Source organism: Struthio camelus, chromosome 12 (genome assembly GCF_040807025.1).
Source record: "Struthio camelus isolate bStrCam1 chromosome 12, bStrCam1.hap1, whole genome shotgun sequence".
Taxonomy (NCBI): domain Eukaryota; kingdom Metazoa; phylum Chordata; class Aves; order Struthioniformes; family Struthionidae; genus Struthio; species Struthio camelus.
This window is the reverse complement of record NC_090953.1, coordinates 16,884,968-16,906,211: the sequence shown is the minus strand read 5'-3', so window position 1 is coordinate 16,906,211 and position 21,244 is coordinate 16,884,968. Positions and strand designations below refer to the sequence as shown.

The 21,244-nt window shown below is 36.6% G+C and overlaps 1 protein-coding gene across 8 annotated transcripts in view; it reads right to left on the bottom strand.

Annotated features, from left to right (window-relative positions):
* CGNL1 (cingulin like 1) overlaps positions 1-21,244 on the bottom strand; it is a 70,857-nt gene that overhangs the window by 22,479 nt on the left and 27,134 nt on the right. For all 8 annotated transcript variants that reach the window (XM_068959084.1, XM_068959088.1, XM_068959085.1 and 5 more), the window contains 2 exons: positions 4,226-4,432; positions 3,679-3,783 (listed from right to left, as the gene is read on the bottom strand). In XM_068959084.1, the coding sequence (XP_068815185.1) occupies positions 3,679-3,783; positions 4,226-4,432 (312 nt within the window). The remainder of the gene's footprint in view (positions 1-3,678; positions 3,784-4,225; positions 4,433-21,244) is intronic.

Sequence of the window (21,244 nt, the reverse complement as noted above, 5' to 3'; positions counted from 1 at the left end):
TCAGCAAACTATCATGCCAAGAAAACATTTATTCTCTAAGTAATAAGATTACCAAAGTATGACAAGACCCTAGCTGTTTTGCTAAAATGTAGCCAGCTGGCAACTTGATAACATGTGTGTAGGGTAAAAATATTCCCAATGAAAACTGAGCAATGCAATAGAAATGATCTTGTTTTAATTAGAAAAAACATTTTATACTACAACAGACACTACTGTATTCCTGTAACACTTGCAGGGAAAATAGCACGTCTTATGCAGTTTCTGACTGACAAACTAGGACATGGTATTTCCCTTTTCTAGATTAGCTGACAAAAAGAAAAGAAAAATACTGTTTAAAAATTAGCATGTCTAGCCTAATATACTTAAGAGAGATGCTAGAAACAACAGAACTTCTATTTATGTCATTTTTCTTAAGTATTAAAAAGGCTGATGAAATGAAAATCTTGCTACTGACTATCCAAACATTTCAGTTTCCTCAGTGCCTAGCCTTTGAATGTATTTCACAGAATTTCAATAACTGAATTGTGAAATATCCTATAGGACAACTTAACAGTCTATTCAAGTTGAGTATAACTCAAGTATGACTTCTAATTCGAGTTCCCTTCACATACAAAAATCCTTGAATATTGTTAACTGGAATTGACTGGCCTTTCAGTTACAACATAACCACAACTCAAGCCAACAGTTTGTCAGTTGCCAATTTAAAACCAACCTGTACCAGCAATCAATTATTTTGTGAAGAAGTTTGCATGTTACTTCAGTGCAAGTAAGGCTAACTCTGCAAAAGTATTTCTCGATTTCAGGTCAGTGGGTAGTTAGTCTAGAAGACAAGGAGCCATAAAATGACAATGAAATACACTCAATGTTTCCACATACCCAAAGAAGGAAAGAAAACAAAACAGGGGAAAATAAAGTAGTAAATTAACACTCAGTGTTCAGCCTAATCTTTGTTTTTGCAGCAGCCAAAAATTATTATAGCACTTGCACTATTTTTTCCAAACAATATTAGCCGAACCTTCTCTTTACAAAAGAATGTCTTTTAATTGATAACTGAACATTAAAAATGCATTTCAATGGACAGCACTAACTCTATTTGTCTGCAGTTATTTAGTACAACAAAGACATAACTTCCATACTTTCTACCCATGGAAAGAATGCTATATTCTGATCATTTAATTTAACAAACACAGAATACTTGGCACTACCATTCAAAATGTTCGTACAGTTAACATTTTTTAAATATATTGCAGTATCATGTATTTTACAGTTAAGTTGCATAACAATTATATTTATATATTTTCTTTCCTAAAGGAGTTCTCAAGAAATTTCCAAAAGTGTTCCCAAGGTTGCAAAAATTTTAAAATGTATTTCACATTTTTGAGCAGCGGACTACAAAAAGGAGGCCATCACAAAACAAGGTTTAAAGTAGAGGTTATGATACTTTTAAAAAAGTGCTTGCGCATCATAAAATTGCAATCTATACTAAGAGTGATTTTGGACAAAAATCATTAAAACTAATTGTCTATGATAATCACTTATGTGTATTCCAGCCTTAATTTTTCTGAGTACAGATCTAGGATGAAGAAAGAACAGATTTTGCTATGTTTACCATAACTGTTAGGATTCTATTCACATTTCCACTGTCTTCGTTATGTTAATCTATCATTAAAAGTTATTTGCATCACATAAAAAAGCAAGATGGGCCAGTCAGGAATTAAGTTTCCACTGTGATAAGCATTATTACTATGCCAGAGTTTGTGGTCTAAATTGTCAAAGGTAATACAAGGCTAAATCAACATACTGCAGAACACTGTTCATGAAAACAAGTACAACTCTAAAGATAGAAAGGCTGAATTGTTCCAAACACATGGGACAGCTCATTACATCCTGAAGTCTGTTAGGGCTTGCCATCTGGTGGACACGAATAGTGCAGAAACAGAAATAGAGGACTAAACTTGGTGTACCAGAAGTCTGGCATAACTGATATGTAAAGTGACATGACAGACTTTTTTTTTTTTTTTAATCTGTCACCTTTCTTAGCATTCTTTAATTTGGAGACCCAGCCAGGAGGCAGCATAATTTGGCATGAGGGCCTAGAAGGCGGGTAAAGAGAAAGGCAAGAACATACTTTTCAAGCACCTTGGTCCAAAGCTAGTCAAGAGCCAGGAAATACACATGGTGCATTGATTCATGGTGTGTAGGAAGGTCCTCTTGCTAGTGAAAAAGGGAGAACTTTGAACAAAGGGCTAAATCCAAGCTACTGATGAGCAATGGGCCATCTATTGTGACTGTGCAGACTATCAGTGAAACATACAATCAAATTTGGAGAACCAGTGAGGTAGAACAGATAGAGATTTAAAAACAAAAACCATGAATGAAATGGGATCATTTCATTCAAGGGATGAATGAAATAAGGCATCCCAATTATTTACTTTCAAAGAATGTTAGGTTTAAAATGTCATTTTGTAGAAATAAAATATCCTTACTTGTACCGTTAACACCTTATATTCTTGAAGCAGATATCATCTTAAACACATAATCTCATTTTCTTTTTTTGATTTTTTTTTTCAGTTTACCCTAATTAACTGAACATCACAATTTTCTCTTGATTTATTATCCACTGGTAGACAAGTTTCTTTTTCAAAATTCTAGAACAGTAACGTAAAATTTGTGTTGCAGACAACAAGGAAAAATAGCCATTCAATTTTAAAAAGCGTTTTTAGTAACATGTATAACCTTACATTTGTGTCTGATAGAATCATTTAAAAACTCTGCTTTTAGAAGTAACAGCAGGGGAATTTTAAACTATCTAACACTGTAGAAACAAATGCTTTTTCAGTACATGTAAAAGGTGAATTATGAAGACTGCACCTTTTCAGTTTGCACCTTTTTCAGATATGAGATATGATCTCAACAAGGGCAGGTCTAAGATTTATTCACGTTTCTCTCCTTACTAAATACATCTGAATTTTCACCCCATCTGAATCCTTCTGTCTTTACCCCTACACAATGTCGCCAACATCCCTCTCCACTACTCTGAAAGAGCCACACTTTCCGCGCAACTCATTTCAGGGCTAATTTGGGAGGGAGCGTATCCCTTCCTGGATCCTGGGTAGCAGAAGGACCAAGGTGAAAACAGGACTTCATAAACAGTTTCAGAGGCTACTAGTCCTTATGATAAGTGTTAAATTTCTGTGGTTTTGAGATGAACTATACCAGTTCCATGCAACATTTGCAAATAAGACAGGCTCATAAAAATAAAACAGAGCAGCCACTTTGCTGATCTTTGTGTCTCCTACTTATATTTTAATTTATATTCAAGTATACCACCCTTTCTTTCTTTTGCATGTAAATAGATATTGGCAACACAGCCAAAGTTGAACGATCATTCAAAATTATAAAAACAGATCTATAAAACCCTACACAGTTCATTCTGTGATTTATCTCCCTCAAATTTCACTAGATCCATTAAAGGGAAAAAAACTTCAGCAAGAAAACAACTTTAATCAGATGATGCTACGCTTCAGGAAATATTTGAACATTGCAGTGAGACTGGGACTTACAAGAAAAGGTAGTTCAAAAAGAATGTGACTTTATTCTGCAGAAAGTAATGGTGACTCAGGAAAACAAACAGGAAATTTTAAAAGTTAAATATTCCAAGATTGCTCTTGTCCTGACCTGCATATCTTCTAGTTGGCTTTCCAAAGACTTTTTTAACACCATCAACTCTTTTTCCTCGTTTCCAGCACGTTTCAAAGCTTCTTCTAATTGTTGCTTCTCTTCCTGCAACGATACGATTTGATGTATTCAGAAAGGTATTAACCTGACATCAGAAGACCTACAGTCAACCAGTACCACTTAAGTAGTGCACACAAAACTGCAAATACTTAGCAATACATTCACTGGCTTCCTTGTACTTTCCATTTCCAGATATCCACATGGCAACTCTCACCTATAAACTGACCTATAAACTACGCCTACTGTTGCCTATCATTAATATTCCCTTTTCCAAGCTAAGACTTGCTTTTACACTGCTTTTTACTGGAGAAATTTTTACTATATCTGTCAGTAAACTGCATCCCGCTTCTTGAAAACCAAGGCTTTGCTTAGCTTTCTAAATGACATTGCCCATTCTCTTACTTTTCAGCTTTGGTTCTCCTACAACGTATTGACCACATCATAAACAGGAAGGAGGCTACTTCAGGGGCTTGTTTTCTTGACGTACCTCATATTTCTTTATTTTTTCCTTTGCTGCATCTTCTTCTCCTTTCATATTATTGATTTGGTTGTACAACTCTTTATTTTTTCTCTCTAGCTCATCAACTGCTCTCTTCAACTGTTCATTTTCCTCAGTCAGCTCTTTGACTTGATTTTCTATACTATTGCGCATTTCTTCTGCAGCATTTCTTTCACTCTCAAGGATAGCAGCACTCTAGTGAAGACAAATTATGTAATGTTTAAAAACAAAAAAAAGGCAAAAATAACTGATGACGTTTCCCAACAGAAGTTTCACCATGGCACCACAGCAAATACAAATTGGTTATACTGTTAAAATGTCCAGAGGAATTAATGTTATAATCTGTATGTATTAGAAAACTGTTTCATTACTCAGATTACTGCAGGAAGATCCACAAAGAATTTTTTTTCTCCTCTCATGCATAGGTACATGCTAAAGTAACACACAACCTCTCTATGGTGTCATGTCTCTCATCCACACATTCTTACCTTAACATCTTCCTTTTTATTGCCCTAGAATATTTTCATTATCAAATCCCATTCTTATGTATTTCCAGGTAACCTAACAGATATCAAGAGCCATGTGGGCCTTTGAGGAGGTCAAACACCAAGCAATCACCCTTTACATCCACACAACTATCTGTGGGGCTGCACTGTGAACCAGCTCTAAGGAACAGAATCAGCTGGGTTTTTTTCAAACATACAAAGAAATCTTTCCCCTCAGAAGGGGGAGGAGGGGGATGCTTACCAGAAAAACGCCACAACCCATTCCAAAATATGGTCCCACAAACTGTTGTGTGAACACAGCAGAGCAGATGGTGAATGGGCAGGAACAGGAAGCAGAGGCTGGGAATACCCTACAATGGTATTGGTGCAGCTTTATCTGCGTAGCGTTCAAACTGCACTGTACTTATTCTGAAGGAGTTCTGCTTGGTTTTCAGCTGCTGTCTGAGGATGGAAGGAGTTTAGCTACTGAGTTCAATTCCTGTTCAAAAAGATATGCTTTGTATATTTTTTCAGAAACTGAAATCAATATACAGCACAAGGACAAAATTATAATAAACTATTCATCACATAATTTATCATATGTGGTGATAGACTTTTTGGCAGGGCAAATGACTGCAGGATGTAACTTTTCAGAGCTAACCACCACCTTAGTCTCACCACTTAATCTCTCTAAAATATGCCCTACCGTTTAGAAGGCTCTACTTTTCCCATGTTACATTTAAATTCTACACTTAAATGCTACTGTGGAAACTGTGAATGAAAGTATGTTTATGCTGTTTTACTATACTGTACTGCTACACTATAACACTGACTTGGTATGTGTGTGTAAACATTTATTTCTATGGAGTAAGAGCTGAAAGGATCTAACCTCTGTCAGTCAGAAACCCCTCCAAAGGAGGGAAGAGACAAAATCTGAGATAAAATTTGTAATTCTTGCTCCTCTGCATTCAAGGTCTGATCTGAAGCAGTGCTCTGTACAAGATCCCGTTCTCATGTATAGACCCACTGCCTTCCGCAGTAAGACCTTAAAGAATAATAAGCACACCAGAACTACCATGTGGGTCAATCCAGACTAGTATCATCTCCAACAGCAGCCACAGCAGGTGCTTATGGAAGAAAGAACAGGAAGTACAAGCACAAGCCTTTCCCTATTGCACCCTCCCAGCTTCCGCTGTTCTTCCTGTATGAATGCATCATCCATTAGCTGCTCTAATTCTTTTTTGAATCCATTTATACCTTTGGCCTCGACAGCATCTGGCGGCAAAGGGTAATTATCCATTAATTACTGAAGCATAACATTTCTGCATGTGAAGTCATGCTTATCCGAGTGAAAACAAAATAAATCATTTGGTGCATCTTTGTAATTAACTACTTTGTAAAATATTTCATGGAAATATGAAAACCACTTGTCACACTTTTCCGTTATGTTACTTGTGATTGTAGTTCCCAGTTCTCCCCCTCCCCCTAAACCAGGCTTAAGCAATGTTATATAAGCGGCTGTTTACAAACTGCACCCTCACTAGATTGTTTTCTAGCAAGCAACAGCTTTAAAAACATGCAAATTAGTTTGATAGAGCAGTAACTCAGAGACCACTCAGACTGTCTACAGGGTCAATGAACTCATACAAAAACTGGCAACATAAGCAGGCTGACAAGTTTTAGTCTTTCAAAAATACTGAAAAAATTTGTTTTTTCTGAGTATATGACTGCTTAAAAAGCTCTGAAACAGATCTCTCTTGATGCTTTACGTTCTCACATACTTTTCAATAGCAGTTATATATTCTTTTAATTTTTGCTTTTTGCATACAGCGCAGATTTACTAATTAGCAAGCACTCCATCAGTGGCTCCTTTTTTGTCTCCTTTCCCAGTTTTGGAGCAGAGTGAAAGCAGCTGGGGCATGCTGGGGAGCTCAGCGACAGGAATGTTGATTTGTCTGTTCTTTTTCACCCAACCGCCTACACAGGCTGCACCGGAGGCGAGCACCACTGCAGAGCCACGCTGTACCTGACCAATCCAGCACCTCATCTGCCACGTTACACGCTACTTTCCCCACACAGGAAGCATTATTTACTCAGAAGAAAGTACACATACACGCACAGAATACAAACAAACAAAACCCATGCATATACATATACATATTTAACAGAACAGGTTCAAAATTAAGTCCAGCCTACATTGATGCAGTCATATATAGAGGTCTACTCTAAACTGTCTTTTCCTGTACCTATTGTAAGATACCATTTCAGACACTCAAATTAAACTAGCTGGTATTCTTTCACCTCTTTCATTATGCATTTCAGTAACTTAGCAAGATGCAAGCTGAACTTTTATAAAAGGTAGCAAAGTATAAAGGGCAAGTTCCAAGTACTGCCTTCGCTAACCTTCCTTAAAACCTTGGAAATAAATTGGGTGTGTATGTGCCTAAAGTTCTGGCTGCCTGTGTGACCAGCACTTAATCAGCAGATCTCCACAGGTCTCTAATGACCTTGGCATCTTTACCAGGGTTATACTTTCACATGAGTGAACTGTTCCCAAACACATTCCCTGATGCATTAAGTACAAAATTCTTTTCTTATACCCTAACGGGGTATGTCTTAAAAGGTACCAATAAAATATATATGCGTACTTTTTCAAGATGCTAGGAAAACTCTGTTATTACATATGGGGAGCGTCACTTTTAATTGTAATTGAACTGTGGACATTTTTCTTACATAGTTTGTAGGGAGAGTAGGAGAAGTTTTCTTTGAAATTCAAATGTGGCAGTACAGTATTACTTCATCATTTTTTAAACTTTTTCTGGATGAGACTGAAAAGAAACACAGAAGCATCTATCCTATCAGTTTACCCTGAGACAGTAGTACTATACACAACGCACGGAGGATCACCTTCTGAATTTCATTCAGGATGATATTAGAAAAAACAATATATACATATCTTCAATTTGATAGTGAAATTTTAACAAAGTCAAACCACACGAGAATCACCTAGATGTTCTTTGAGAAGATAGTGCATATGTAGCATCACTTACTCCAAATGAGTTAAATTACATGGCAGGGTTTACATAAAAACAAAAAAGCCTATCTTCACTAATCCCCAGTGTAAGCAATTTGATTAGGATCACATGCAGAGCTCTCCACTGGCACAAACGAAGCTCCTAGATTATAACAGCTTTTGGCAATACATTCCGTATCCTGTAGCATATTATCACATAAACTTAAAGTATCACAAAACTCCACGTCTCTTCCCTTCTCCTTTTTTCCACTACTAGTCTTATCCTGCCTTCCTCATTACCTTCTACCTCCCCTCTGGATCTCCTCTTGGGAGGACAGATAAAAGTGACAGAAGATAGCCTGGGTATCATTAGAAAGGATACACAAAGAAAACAAGCACTTGTACACCAACATGGGAGAAGCTGTGCGTAGAGAACCCTATCGAACAGTTACATACGCTTCAGAGCGGCACCTATCAAATCATACACGGACACTGCTGAACCGAAGAGGGATCTTTGGCTGCAGAACCCTATTACGTGGGCAGCGAACACTATGGCCATAGATAGGCCCAAGCAACTAGAAGGCAAAATTACTCACGCAGAGACAGTATGTTAAATTTACTGCTCTGTCATTAGAGATGGCCCAGAAGAAATGACCCACTAAGTTCTGCATGAAATTTCTCTAATAAACCATGCCAGGAGAAGATATAAAAACCACTGCACTGAAACTACAGAAAAATTACTATATATGTTGATAAATTTGGAATGGCAATTATTGCATTGCATACGCTAAAACTGAAAGTGGCAACAGCATAGACAGTTTAAGGTTGAGCAAAGATGGTATTTACTAACAGCCAGTGGTAATCCTAACCTCTTTGATTCTGTCTACAGAAGCAGAAAGGCACATCTTTCATTTAAAATTCAGTGACCAACTCACACATTCAAAAATTCACTGAATGTTGTTTGCAAACGCATGAAGTTAGAGTGAGTTAGCCTGAAGAGCACAAAAGCAGAACTGAACGCTGTGGGGCTAGTAAGCACAACTGAAAAAGTGCATCTTTTTTGCCCACACAGGTAAACTTCACACACATAAATCATGTTGTGCATCTGTACCCTTTACTCCAAACATAACCTAACTGTAGTGGTACTGCACACAAATGACACCAGTTAACATAAAGTCCTCAAGGCACAATGACACTACATCAATTAATGATTGCTATTGTTTCCTATTCATAAAGCGTTTACACTGCTACATTTGGTATTTGTGGATGCTGGAAAAATTTTGGTAATCATTTTAACTAAGGGTATACAAATTAAATCTCCAGCAACAGAACTGTAGAAAGGTCAGAAAGTACTTACTTAAATTCAATATTAAATTCTAACAAATGTCATCTAATTATAATATATGATCTTTAGTTCACTGCATTGTGGATTGCACTCTTCAAAGAGCTGAAATGTGATTATGTATGTAAACACATGCAAAGCACATAACAGATAAAACTGGTCAAGCAAGATTCTTGAAGACAAAATTTGGAATGAACTACTGTATATTCAGACATAGTTGCCATACTCCCTCCTCCCCCCCAAAAAAAAACAGGGAAAAAAATTATCAAGCGTTGAAGTGGACTCTTCAGATCTTAAATTAACATATCTCAGTTCCAAGACTGCAGTTTCTTCCCTTTGGTATATAAGGCATGCTTATACCTTCTTACTGTCACTTGCTTGTTGTGGCAACATGTTTTAGTGAATCAACTTATTAAATTGTGGAGTTATTTTTAAGGCAAAAGCCCTATAGCATCTGCCTTGTCACTTTTGCTTGCCTGCGTTTTAGTTTGTCTTTTCTTCCAATCTGTCTGTCTTCACTCTGTCTTCCTGAGCATTCAATGCCTTCTCCTCTCTACATGTAGTCTGTTTCCCAATCAGATTCCCATCTCTTCTATCCATGAAAGGATAATACCTTCCTCTTAACAGCCACATCCTTGCAGACTTCTTATATACATGTTCACAACTTCTCACTTATTTTTTGAATACATGAAATATTTCATTATGCTTTCTCAAAATGTAGTTTTATCGCATTTAAATTCATGTTTGAAGACCGAACAAGCCTCATCAGCAGAGTTAAGCTACGGTCGTTAGGTGAGAAGTAGATAAATTAAGTAGATAAATTAAGTTGGCAATGAACTACAAATTGCTGAGAAAAAGCTGAAAAGAGAAACAGAAGACCAAAGCAGTCATACTAGAAGCAAGCAAGCATAGTTGTAATGATGAGGTCCCACAGGCGCAAAGTCCTCTGGGACTGCTTGAAGATAACAATCTACATTTGTATTAGCATGGTTATACAGGTGCTCAGTTCTCCTGAAGGAAGGATATTTGAGAAGTAAAAGTTGGATTTAGGAGGTACTGATTTCTTTCACTAAATGTCTCACACTACTGAATATAAGCCATAGCTGAAGAGGGCAAAATCATAGGAAGTATGAGTAAATATGGTATTAAGTACAAGATCTGCCATTGAAAACTCAGAAGTTACCATGCTAGATGCTCTATTTATTTCCTCTCATAAGAAATAAATACAGGATATACTGCATTTCTAAAATAACACTGGTCTTGCACAGTTGCATCAATTTAATTTCAAGTATTTGAAATCAAATTCACTCAAGGCACTGTCAAATTTTGCGTAGACACTCAAACGAACTTAGATATCCATATAGCATTGGTGCTTGCAGAGGTATGTTTAATGCGATACACAGACACAGAGCAAATATAAATATACCAATATAGGTGTAGGCAAACAAAACAGATGATACACATATGCCCCTTACTATAAGACAGTGTCTACTTATCATCTGTTAACTGTGAACATTTCCAGTTACAAATTATTTGCAATAAGAGTTTAAGATGCTTCTCCCACATAATAGAACAGCTTCTGCTTTCTGTTTTTGTCATAGTGCCACATAAAGGGGCAATTCAGAAAATGCCTCTGTCTGCATGTGTACCAGCATTACTTATCAGCCCAGCACTGGTGCTGATACATGGTACACGTATACACTGACTCATACATAAAAAAAATTATTTGAAATCCCTACAATTGAGTTCAATCCTAATATCAGTGACTGAATTTATCCTTAGGACTATCAAACTAAAAGTAGATAATAAGATGTTGACAAAGTCCTAATGCAAATTACTGTTCAAAAGAAATGGATAATTACCATTATTAAAAGACCAAGGTGATTATATCTCTGCATTACAGCAGTATCTTACTACTGATACTAAATATGGAACATTAATTTCATACAGCCCTCAAATCAAGGCATCACTTTAGTACCAGGGACTCAAATTACCATATATAAAACAAGTTACCCAATTCTAAAAAAAGTCAAGTATGAAAATTCAGTTTCTGACAACAGCAACAATGATCATACATGGAGGAAAAGAAAATCTAATTTGGCCAACAAAAACCATCAAAATCTTTTAAAAGTTCACAGAGATTTTAATTCTGAAGAAATATCAGGTCAAATTAACCTTGCACAGACAGCTTAGAGGATTAGTCAGACAGCTTTATAGGCAAGTACAGATTCTGAATGGCTGGCCTGATATTAGAGCTAAAAAGAATGAAAATTTCTCTGCCAAAATAAAGATATGGGTGGATGCGAGATACGCTGTTTTTTCTCAAATATAAACTCTGAAGGTAAAATGTGACACAACATTGCCAAATCAACATAATATTCCTGGCACCTCACGTAACTGAAGCAATTATAATCACTTTTGAATACTTTAAATATGATGCATCTCTTAAAATAGTTCAATAATTCTCTTGTTTATAGCATGTATACAACTGAGATTAAGATTTCTCTCAATGAAGAAAACTTCATTCAGAAGCATATGTAATTAAGCTACTTAATTACTTTAGCTTCAGTCCTTTAAACTTCCTCTTCTGCCCTGCAGAATCTGCCTCACTGAACAGACATTGCATCCCTGTAATAAATACAGAAATTTGCAGAATTACTCTGCTGATAAAGCTAGGGATTCTGAAAACTAGGAATGCAAGTTACATGTTTCTGCTGAATTTTCTTGGGAAACACAACCCACACGGTTTATACCGGCAAACCTGTGCTTTCAGGATTAAAACTCATTCCACTTCACCTTACAATATGGGAAGCAAGGCACAGTGATAAACTTCAATGCGGGGTGTAACTGTGCCCGTGCTACTTCTGACATAGACACCTTGATCAGGGTAACACCACTTCATACCCCTGCTAGTATGACCTTATTTCAAATTTGCTTAGCTCAGTTTCTGAAATTTCCTGAAACTAAACTAGATTAAGTCACAGTTTAAACTCATAAACCAATTATTTTAGTCACATAGCATGATTAAAAGTAGCTATTCTGCATATTAAAAATTTCATCAAGGAGTTTGTAATTCAATTTTAATCCAAATGACAAGTCAACTTGCATGAGTCTATGGGATCCACAGCAAAATAACTGTAACAAAAATCTTAAGTAGAATGAAAAAGGAGACAGGAAGATACAGGACCGGAGGAAGGGCACATTGAAAGCAAAGGAGCAGAAGCGGTAAAGGTTGTGAGAAAGAGGCAAGAGCGTTGCACTTGGTAAAGCACTGTTTTTTTCCAGCGCCTGAAATTGAATCCACATTTCTTGTGGTTCATCATTGCTCTGGCAGCAATAAATATCTGTGAAATCTTTGTGGAAAGTCTCATCCTCAATAGTATTGGGCCAGATAGAAAATTACAACCTCCTATTTACCTCTGGGAGCTTAAGTAGCAGAGGACTCCATGTCATCACCGGCGTCACCTCAGAGTTGCATACTTGTATGAATGCAACTTGTATTATACAGTGTTTAACTAGATGATGCCATACAGCAGCACCTCCGCAAGATCACTAGCTCATTTACTGCACAAAGCAGATAACAGTTAGAGAACATAAGGCTACACAGTGAAACAGCCTGTTGCTGCAGAAATAGAAAGGAGTGTAATGAATGAAGCAGTAAGAAAAAGAGTGGTTTCACAACCAACGTTACTGAATGCAGCCCTAGAAGATCTGGACTCTATTCTTGTCTCTGCCAAAAGGTTCCTACGCAATGAGGCAAGTCACTTAACCCAAACTTTCCAGAAGCGCTCAGTAACTGCATGTTCCTTAACTTTCTGTGTGCTTGATTTGAGACCTAGGGTCTGGTTTCCAAAGTGCTAAGTGCACAGCTGCAACTGAAGTCAGCAAAAATTGTACTCTGAATGTATCAAGGACTATATAATGCTTGACATTATGTCCTAGGCACCTCAAATTGAACAACCAAAACTAATAGATTCTTTTTACAGTAATCTCTCTACCTCTTACTTTCCTATACATAATATGGGAATTACACGACTCACAGAATTCACGTGCACTTTGAGAAGATTAAAGCTCACAAAAAAATCAATATCATTCTGTTTTCAGATCAAGTTTTAAAAAATGTATACTGAATGCAGGAATAGACCAAAGTCTGAACAATGCTGATAAAATACACTGTTAGAATAAGTCTTCATTAACAAGTACAAAGCTACTTCTAACTCATAACAGGAGGGATGAGAAGAGAATGAAAGAATGCATATTCATACATTGTACTATTTAATTTAATATGTCCATCTGATTTGTAAAGTTTCACCTGGCTTAAGTCTGCATATCTGAGCCCATGACATGGCTGCTGGAGTTCATAAGCTCTCAGCATTTCATTTTCAGCTTCAAGCCTAAGCAAGTTAACTCTCAATAAGGGAACATCCACAGCGGAATTCAGTTCCCTCGCTTCTCATCCATCTCCTTTCACGTATTTTGCCTGAGAATAAATGAATCTAATGAAGTTTGGCTTTCTGTCCTTGTATATAATTACATCCATGTCCAGAAATATTTTAAAATATATTAAAAATAGCCAAGTTTAAAGGTAAGTTTAAATAAAACAATAAAGATTTCTACAACATAGGATTTGGGACAACCTCAACAGGGCAACTGTAATTATCTAGTATCTCACTCTCAATCTGAGTGAAAGCAGTGAACAGACTTAAAGAATCAGAGGTGAAGCTCAGTCGGCACAAAAGGCATTCAAATCTTTCCCACCACCCATTACAGTGTCAAACCCAAAGAAACCAGGCAGAGCACACAGATGGGGTCCTAGAGTGTCAAATGAAATACTCCATTTCAGCTTAAGGAGAGCAAAAAACCTCTTGGATAGGAATGCAGAAAATGTTCTGTGGCTCCACACCTTCTCTTCTACCACACCCTTAACACTGGCAAAGACACACAAGCAGTTATGTAACTGATCATTACAAAATGGTTTTGGCTGACTTGGTGCTTAAGCTGGTGAAATTCCCCCTCAGCAATGACCTTGTAGCACAGGCACTTCAGAGTCCAGCCCCTTCTGTGTAGTGTGGAAGAAGTGAGGGGAAGCTAAGTATCTCAATCACAGTTTATTAGGATTGTTCTGTTTGGGCTAATTCAATGTTTATTAGGCACAACTCATTCAAATTTTCTGACAGAGCCTTTAAATTTTCTCTCAGAATCAAGTCCAACTGAGTAAAACTGAATTCAACTAATTAACTGTTCACTCTTTAAATGCCATATTTGAAGCATAAATCTAAAGAATAAATTTCCATTCAAAATGATCCAGAGCCTAAAAAGGTGCTTTCTTTTTTAACAGAAGTAATAGACTTTCATATATTCATACTGGTAGAATCAAAGTAAACAACATGATAATCTTCCAAAACCTCCTGAAAAAAAAGGGAATGGTGTGGCTGCTCCCTTCACTTTCTTCCTAATGAAGAACACTTAAGGAATCAAAGGAGATACAGTCTGCTGAAGGCAACCCTAAGTATCCAGTCACACGGGTCACATTTTAAGCTTGATGCTGGACTAAAGATGTTGAGCTTCATGAACTGTACCTAAAAAATTTCACATGGCCTCAGGGATTAAGGTCTACCCACCTGCCTCAGCTAATCCTGAGGGTAGCTGTAACACACTCATTACCCCTTCAGTAAAAACAGCACATGAAACCAGCATTCCAGGTATGGTCATCCAGTTGGTCTGGATGGACTCACATCTCTAAAAAAGGAATGTAAAAATTATTTAAAAGCAAAATGGGGTATTACGTCTACCAAATAAAAAAAGAAAGCTTCTATAAATAGAGACTAAATGGCTTTATCTATTACTTTTCTACCTTGCACTAATTATGTGTATTCTTCCCATCATTTCAAAAGGAGGCCTAATTGCTTCAACACATGACTACGCATTTGGAAGTTAACTATGATCAGTTACCTATTAAAAGGGTCAGTGTGTTTTTATCTCAGTGAGGTACACTGTAACCAACCTGAATTCTCAACTACACTTCAAGAGATTACTCAGTAAGCAAATGCACAAACTTATGAAAAGGTCAGATTATTCTTCTCTCCATTTCAGCCAGACACATTCTATTAACTGCTTAAAAATTATTCACTTAGGACAGTTTAGGAACAAGATTTTTTCTTGCCAGGACATTTTCACTGATCTAAGTGGTATCATATCCTTAGTACTATTTTTTTTCAAAACTATTAAGGTCTTGATTTAGGAAATGCAATGAAAGATTTAAATGTATATATTTTTTAATTGAGAATGCAACCCTTCTTTATATGAAACTTATTAAATAAAATTTCCTAAAATAAGTAGGGCCTAACATTCACACAGTTAAAATAACTAGAGCCAGGAAAGTATTAACCTCTCAACAAGTAGTTATTTCAGTGTCATATTATCCTCTTGGCTATGTAATCATGACATACTCATATTGGCTCACACAAACAGTTTTGTCAAGGTCAGAAGCTGTTGCAAAGACCAGAGTAAAATATTAACCAGGTTCTATGCTCATGGTGTACCCTACTGAATGGGCTTACACAGCCACACACTCCACACACTTATACAACCAAACACATACTTTTACAGAACGAGCCCCCTGAACGCATACCTAGTCTTCTGCTAATAAGGATTTGAGATCCTCGTGATGATATTAATAAAATATCTGATACTAAAACCTCTTGTCATTTTTCAGAAACCAAATAAATAGATTCCCCAAACCCAGACTAACTGAAATAGCCCTGAGTGAATTGGATTAACAATGGTTTATAATGACTATCATAAATAAAACAGATGTAGACAGACATATGGTACATAGTGGGAAGAAGTACTATCATGTTTGCAGCTGTATTTCCTCAGGATGCCCAGCACAAGGTCTTCCCCATGAATAACTAAAGTTATGTTAGCCACAAAGGGGTAACAAGACAACAGGACGCTGACTTTATGGCAGCTGCTTTCCATTTTTCCCCACCTTGTTTAGACATGATACAATCCAAATCAAATAGAACTTTACAGGACAATTTTGCTCAGAGGTTTTCTTGACTCTGAATACAATTTTAAAAAAATTATTTTTAGTTTGATGGGACACTGTTTGTAGCCTCCTTTTCACAGTATTACTTCAGGAGAAGCCAGTGCAGATTTGTTTTTTGGTGCACTCAAACATATGACTCCACCAAACAAATGGAGCAGCAAATTGGATGGAAATGAAAGACTAGAGGAGCAAGAACTTAAATCCTAGCTTTACCACTGAAGACAAAGTCATCAAGTTACATCTGTGGTGTGCTTCTGTGGCATGTTTATTTTTTTAGTTGACAACACAGCTAATATTCCATAATTCATTTAGCATTTTATTTAGTGGGTGCCTAAATGATGCTATTACCAAACAACTTCCTTTCCATACCCAGAACAGAAACTTACAGCAAAAAAATCAAATCTATGTTCCAAGTTTTCCATATGCACTTCTACAATATAAGTTTCCAATAGTGATGCACCTCTGTGCACCCTCTCTTCCCTCATCTCACTTGTGGGATCACGCTGGAGCTAGATCAGAAATGTACCTGGCTTAAAAACAAAACCCTAGAGGCTAGTAAAGGAAGAAAGAAAACAAAGAAACGAGAGGTTTTCTTTGGGGACGGAGTATTTTTGCTTTGTAAGCCAAATCAATCCACTGTACCGTGTGGCCTCACAAAAATTCGACAGCACGCAAAAACAAGCTACTAAGGAGAGCAGGAACTTCCTAAACTAACGTTCCTACCGAGAGTTTCATATCATCAAGTGGTTTCAGGTTATGTACAAAGGAGAAATGCCCAATATTGCAGGTGGTAAAGACACATGAAAGGACAGAAGAGAAACAATGGAAGAACTGTAAAGATGAACAGCAGTGGAAACATAAGTATCCCTGTCATCCTTTGGTTCAGCTCTGCCACTAAATCTTTTCAGTATCCCCAAAGTACCAGTGAACTTAGAAGTAAATTACCTTGTGGCTGACTTTTGGACCCAGAAACATAGCCTAAGTAGATTGCCGTTACTCAGACTAACTTAAGGGCATGACACTGATTTTTCTTATATGGGATTCAGGTTGTTTATTATCAAGGTGTCCAAAGTGATTAAAACCATAACTTTGTTGCTGTTAATGGAGTGCACAAAGACATTCAAGAACTGTTCATATATCTCACTAGATGCAATTTCCACGGAAACATTGGCTTAGACTGGTCACTCCACTGCCCATTGACCTTATACAGTTTAGATCAGTAACTAACTCGCTTCTACCATATAAACCAAAAAGTGTTATCTCAACATGGCAACAGCTGCCTCAAGCTAAGAGAAAAGAAAAATTCATTAGTGGCATTTTAAATCCTTGTTCATCTTCTCTAAATCCTTTCCAACTGTACTCTATCTTGTTTGAGGTAAGTGAACCAGAACTAGACACAACATTCAGGATGCAGGTTCAGGTAAGTTACAGATATCTATATACAGGGGCATAATGATGTTCTTAAATTCAAATAATTCCTATATTTTCCTGCTCTCATTGCTATCAAGCTGATGTTTTTATAGAGCTATCTACTAAAACACCAGGATTTCACCTTAGAGTGGCAGAAGTTAGTTTTATATGTAAAATTTTAAATATTTTTTCCATGTGTATCATTTTATAATTATATACACTGAATTTACCTATCAGTTTATGAATCAACTTCCAGTTTCATACAGCCTCTCTGCAAAGCTTCCCAATCAGTTAATGTCTTCACTTTACCTAGGATAACTTAGGCACTTGGGCTACCATTGTTCAGTTCTGCACAGCATTGTTCCACAACAGGTTCTCAGAGTACACTAAGCTTAGTTATGTTTCATTCTACATTTAAACTATGTAAGTCAAGCCATAGTTACAAGCAAGACATCTACAGTATATATCAATAATATTTTCAACACTTAAGCTAGTACTTGTTAACTTTTGCTATTAAAGAAACGGCTTCTGATCTATGTGGGAGATTTTTACTGCTAGCTTTGAAGAAGAAACCTGATACTATCAGGTCAGGCAGAAAAGATACAGTATTCACAATCACCTAATATACATCCAAAAAAAGGAAATTAAAGCTTCTTATCTATGATACATGACATTTTTTATTATTTTATTTTAAACAGAAGGAATACATACGTAGTTTGTAACATGCCAAAGGTAACTATTGCCTTTTGCTGTTCCTACCACTTGCTCTGTTAAAATTCCTTCTTCCCTTTAGTCACACCACATGTCTTAACACATACACATCAGTTACAGTTCACATGACCACAACCTTCATTGTGGTCTACCCTTCAAGTGTGTCTACTCTTCAAGTGTGTGGACAAATGAAACAGCTTCTGAATTTGGTTTGTCTGTTCTACCACTTTGTGGATCAGGTCAGAAGTGTAACGGATACTGAAAAAGTCAGTCAAGGTCAGGCTTAGACAAGCCTCATCAAAGTGGAAGTTTGTACATTTAATGTGATGGTTACAGACTTTTCTGAACAATGTAATTTGTGCAGCCTGCTTCTCAAAACAGGTAACAATCTGACAGTGCTGTGCAGTTAGCGTTGCATTTTTCTGAGCTGATATGATTTCAGTGGAATTTGAACAGTACGAACTGCAGTTTGCTGCAACCTTTTGCCTACAGTATTGCATTCCAAAAGCTAGTTCTAAATTTTGCTGAAACAGCAGCTCTTCCTTTGCGACAGTAAATTCATGATTAAGGAGTACGATTCCGGCCTAATGTGTTGGAGGTTCAGGTTAAACGATGTAAATTTTTATATTACACTTAAAATAAGAGAGATTCTTAATTGTTTCTACTATAGGACTTGCAGTGATAAAGAAGTCCCTTTTTAGTTAGGGAGGCATTCCTTTACTAATTTATTACTAAGTTAAAGGCCTTTATTATGCTACAGAGATATGTTGTGGGAGCAGAAAATTTTTACTGTTGTTTAATGGAAAACAATTTAGTCAGTTTTATTAAACAAGCAGTAAAGAAAGAACAATCCAGGTATCTCAGTAAAAACATAAGCAAATATAAAACACAAAAATGAATTGGAAAGGTAAACTGTAGCAAAGAAAATGTAAAGCTTAAGATTAATGGAAAGAAAACTTAATTCACTTACATACCACTGAGCCTTATATAGCAATCCCCCTCTCTCTCAAAAATTTAAAAAAAAAAAGAAAAAAAGACACCCCACTACTACCACATCAGTGAGCATGAAACACAATTGCCTATGAAACATCCTCCTCTGTTCTCCCATCGGATAATCTTGACTATGTTTCTAACGTGATGTGAAACAGATCCATGTTGCATTCTGATCACGCAGAATAAATGTTTTCTACAGTATCTGCCAACCTACCTTATGTCTCCAGTAGCTGAACATTCTGTTGATTTAACTTTGGCACATAAACCAGATTAATTATAGGACCAATAATTTACATCATATATAAGATCACAGCAGATCACTCATTCCTGTAGAGTCTTTCTCCCTGCAGAGACTGATTATACTTTCCTCATAGATGATATTCGCAAACGAATATCAGGCAGCAAGCATACAGCTAATGTCGTGCTTTAAAAAATCATTAAGGATACTAACACCAGAGAGATGAAGATACTTCCAAATAAACCTGATAAGTTTTCCTTAAATTAAAAACAATACAAAATCACTTAAAGTAAAATTGGAAGAGCAGAACTTGTGCTTAGAGCAACATTAATTAAATTTCACTTTTGAATATCTTATTAAATTTACTATTAGACAGTCTATACCATGCAAGTAAAAAACAGCTATTTATAACTATCCCTAAACTACAGCAATCCAGCCACAGAGCCATTTCCCAGACTATGTTATTGTCATACCAAACAGACTACTCTTTCATTTCTTGTCAGTCGTAATTACAGTTCCATAATTGAAATACAGTAAATTACCATGCAGTACCTTTGAAAGATGGTTCACTGAGGTTAAGCTGTCACTGCAATTACTGTATAATAAAAAATGATGATTTCAAATGCTCTAGTTTTTCTCTCAAAGAAAAAATATGAATTTAGTTCAAGCAGCTCAGATGAGGCAAGTATCTCCAAGATGATATAAACAAAGAAAAAAAGTAAATTTAAGCAAAGCCAAACAATCTCTAGGTGAAGTCCTAAGCTGTATAAACAAACTGCTGCATATAAACTCTTTTAACTACTCAGGAAAATTGCACATTTGAAAACAACTTTTCACAAGAATACTTTTAATCAGAATTCACAAACATACAATATCTGTATGAGCTTCATAAAGCTTAAAAAACTTCAAGTTTAATTTTAGTTCAATTCTACATTATGTTTTCAGCCATGACTACTGGATAACTGCAATTCACCTAACCCTAAGGAGGCGTGGGTTGAAGGTATTAAGTCACACCTCCTCGGTGTTCTAGTTCAAAGTATAAACTAGCATAAACATTTCTAAGTATAAAACAGGATTTATAATTTTGACTTTCACATTGGTCAACGACAGCTTTTAGAAATTTCCTCAACTATCTGATGCAAACATAAAATGAAGAAAGGAGATACTATTCAGGAGATACTGGAAAGATATAAGTAACTGTCACTATAAAAATAATAGTCAAAATTTTATGAGAACTGTTCCCTCACAACAATCTTTCAATAAATTGCTAGCTGCTGTCTCTCCAAGGACAACTTCACAAAGGACACCTTTTGGAAAACAGTATCAGATATACACTTCAGAAAATGATCCCTATTCTCCCCAAAGACTGCCTGATCACGCTGGAAAAGGCAATTCTTTCAGTCCTCCTCTCCTCCTACTCTGATCCAGCCACCCATACTCCCTGGCGTTTCACTTGTGCTGGCACTAATGTGACCATTTAGTTAACAAAATCAGCTCAGATCAGAAAGGGGAGAGAAAAGCAAGAGAGCGGGGAGAGAAAAGCAAGAGAGCGGGGAGAGAAAAGCAAGAGAGCGGGGAGAGAAAAGCAAGAGAGCGGGTAAAAGCTCCACCAGAAGCTCCAAAACTGTAAATGCAGGAGTATCAGTGGCTAGCAATCAGTGGCAAAGTATCAGGCCAACCTCAGTGTTTCAGTCATTCCACTCTGCCCAAGACAACCAAACAGTCCTCAGCACCATTCTCCTTCCATCCATTCTCTCTCAGAAG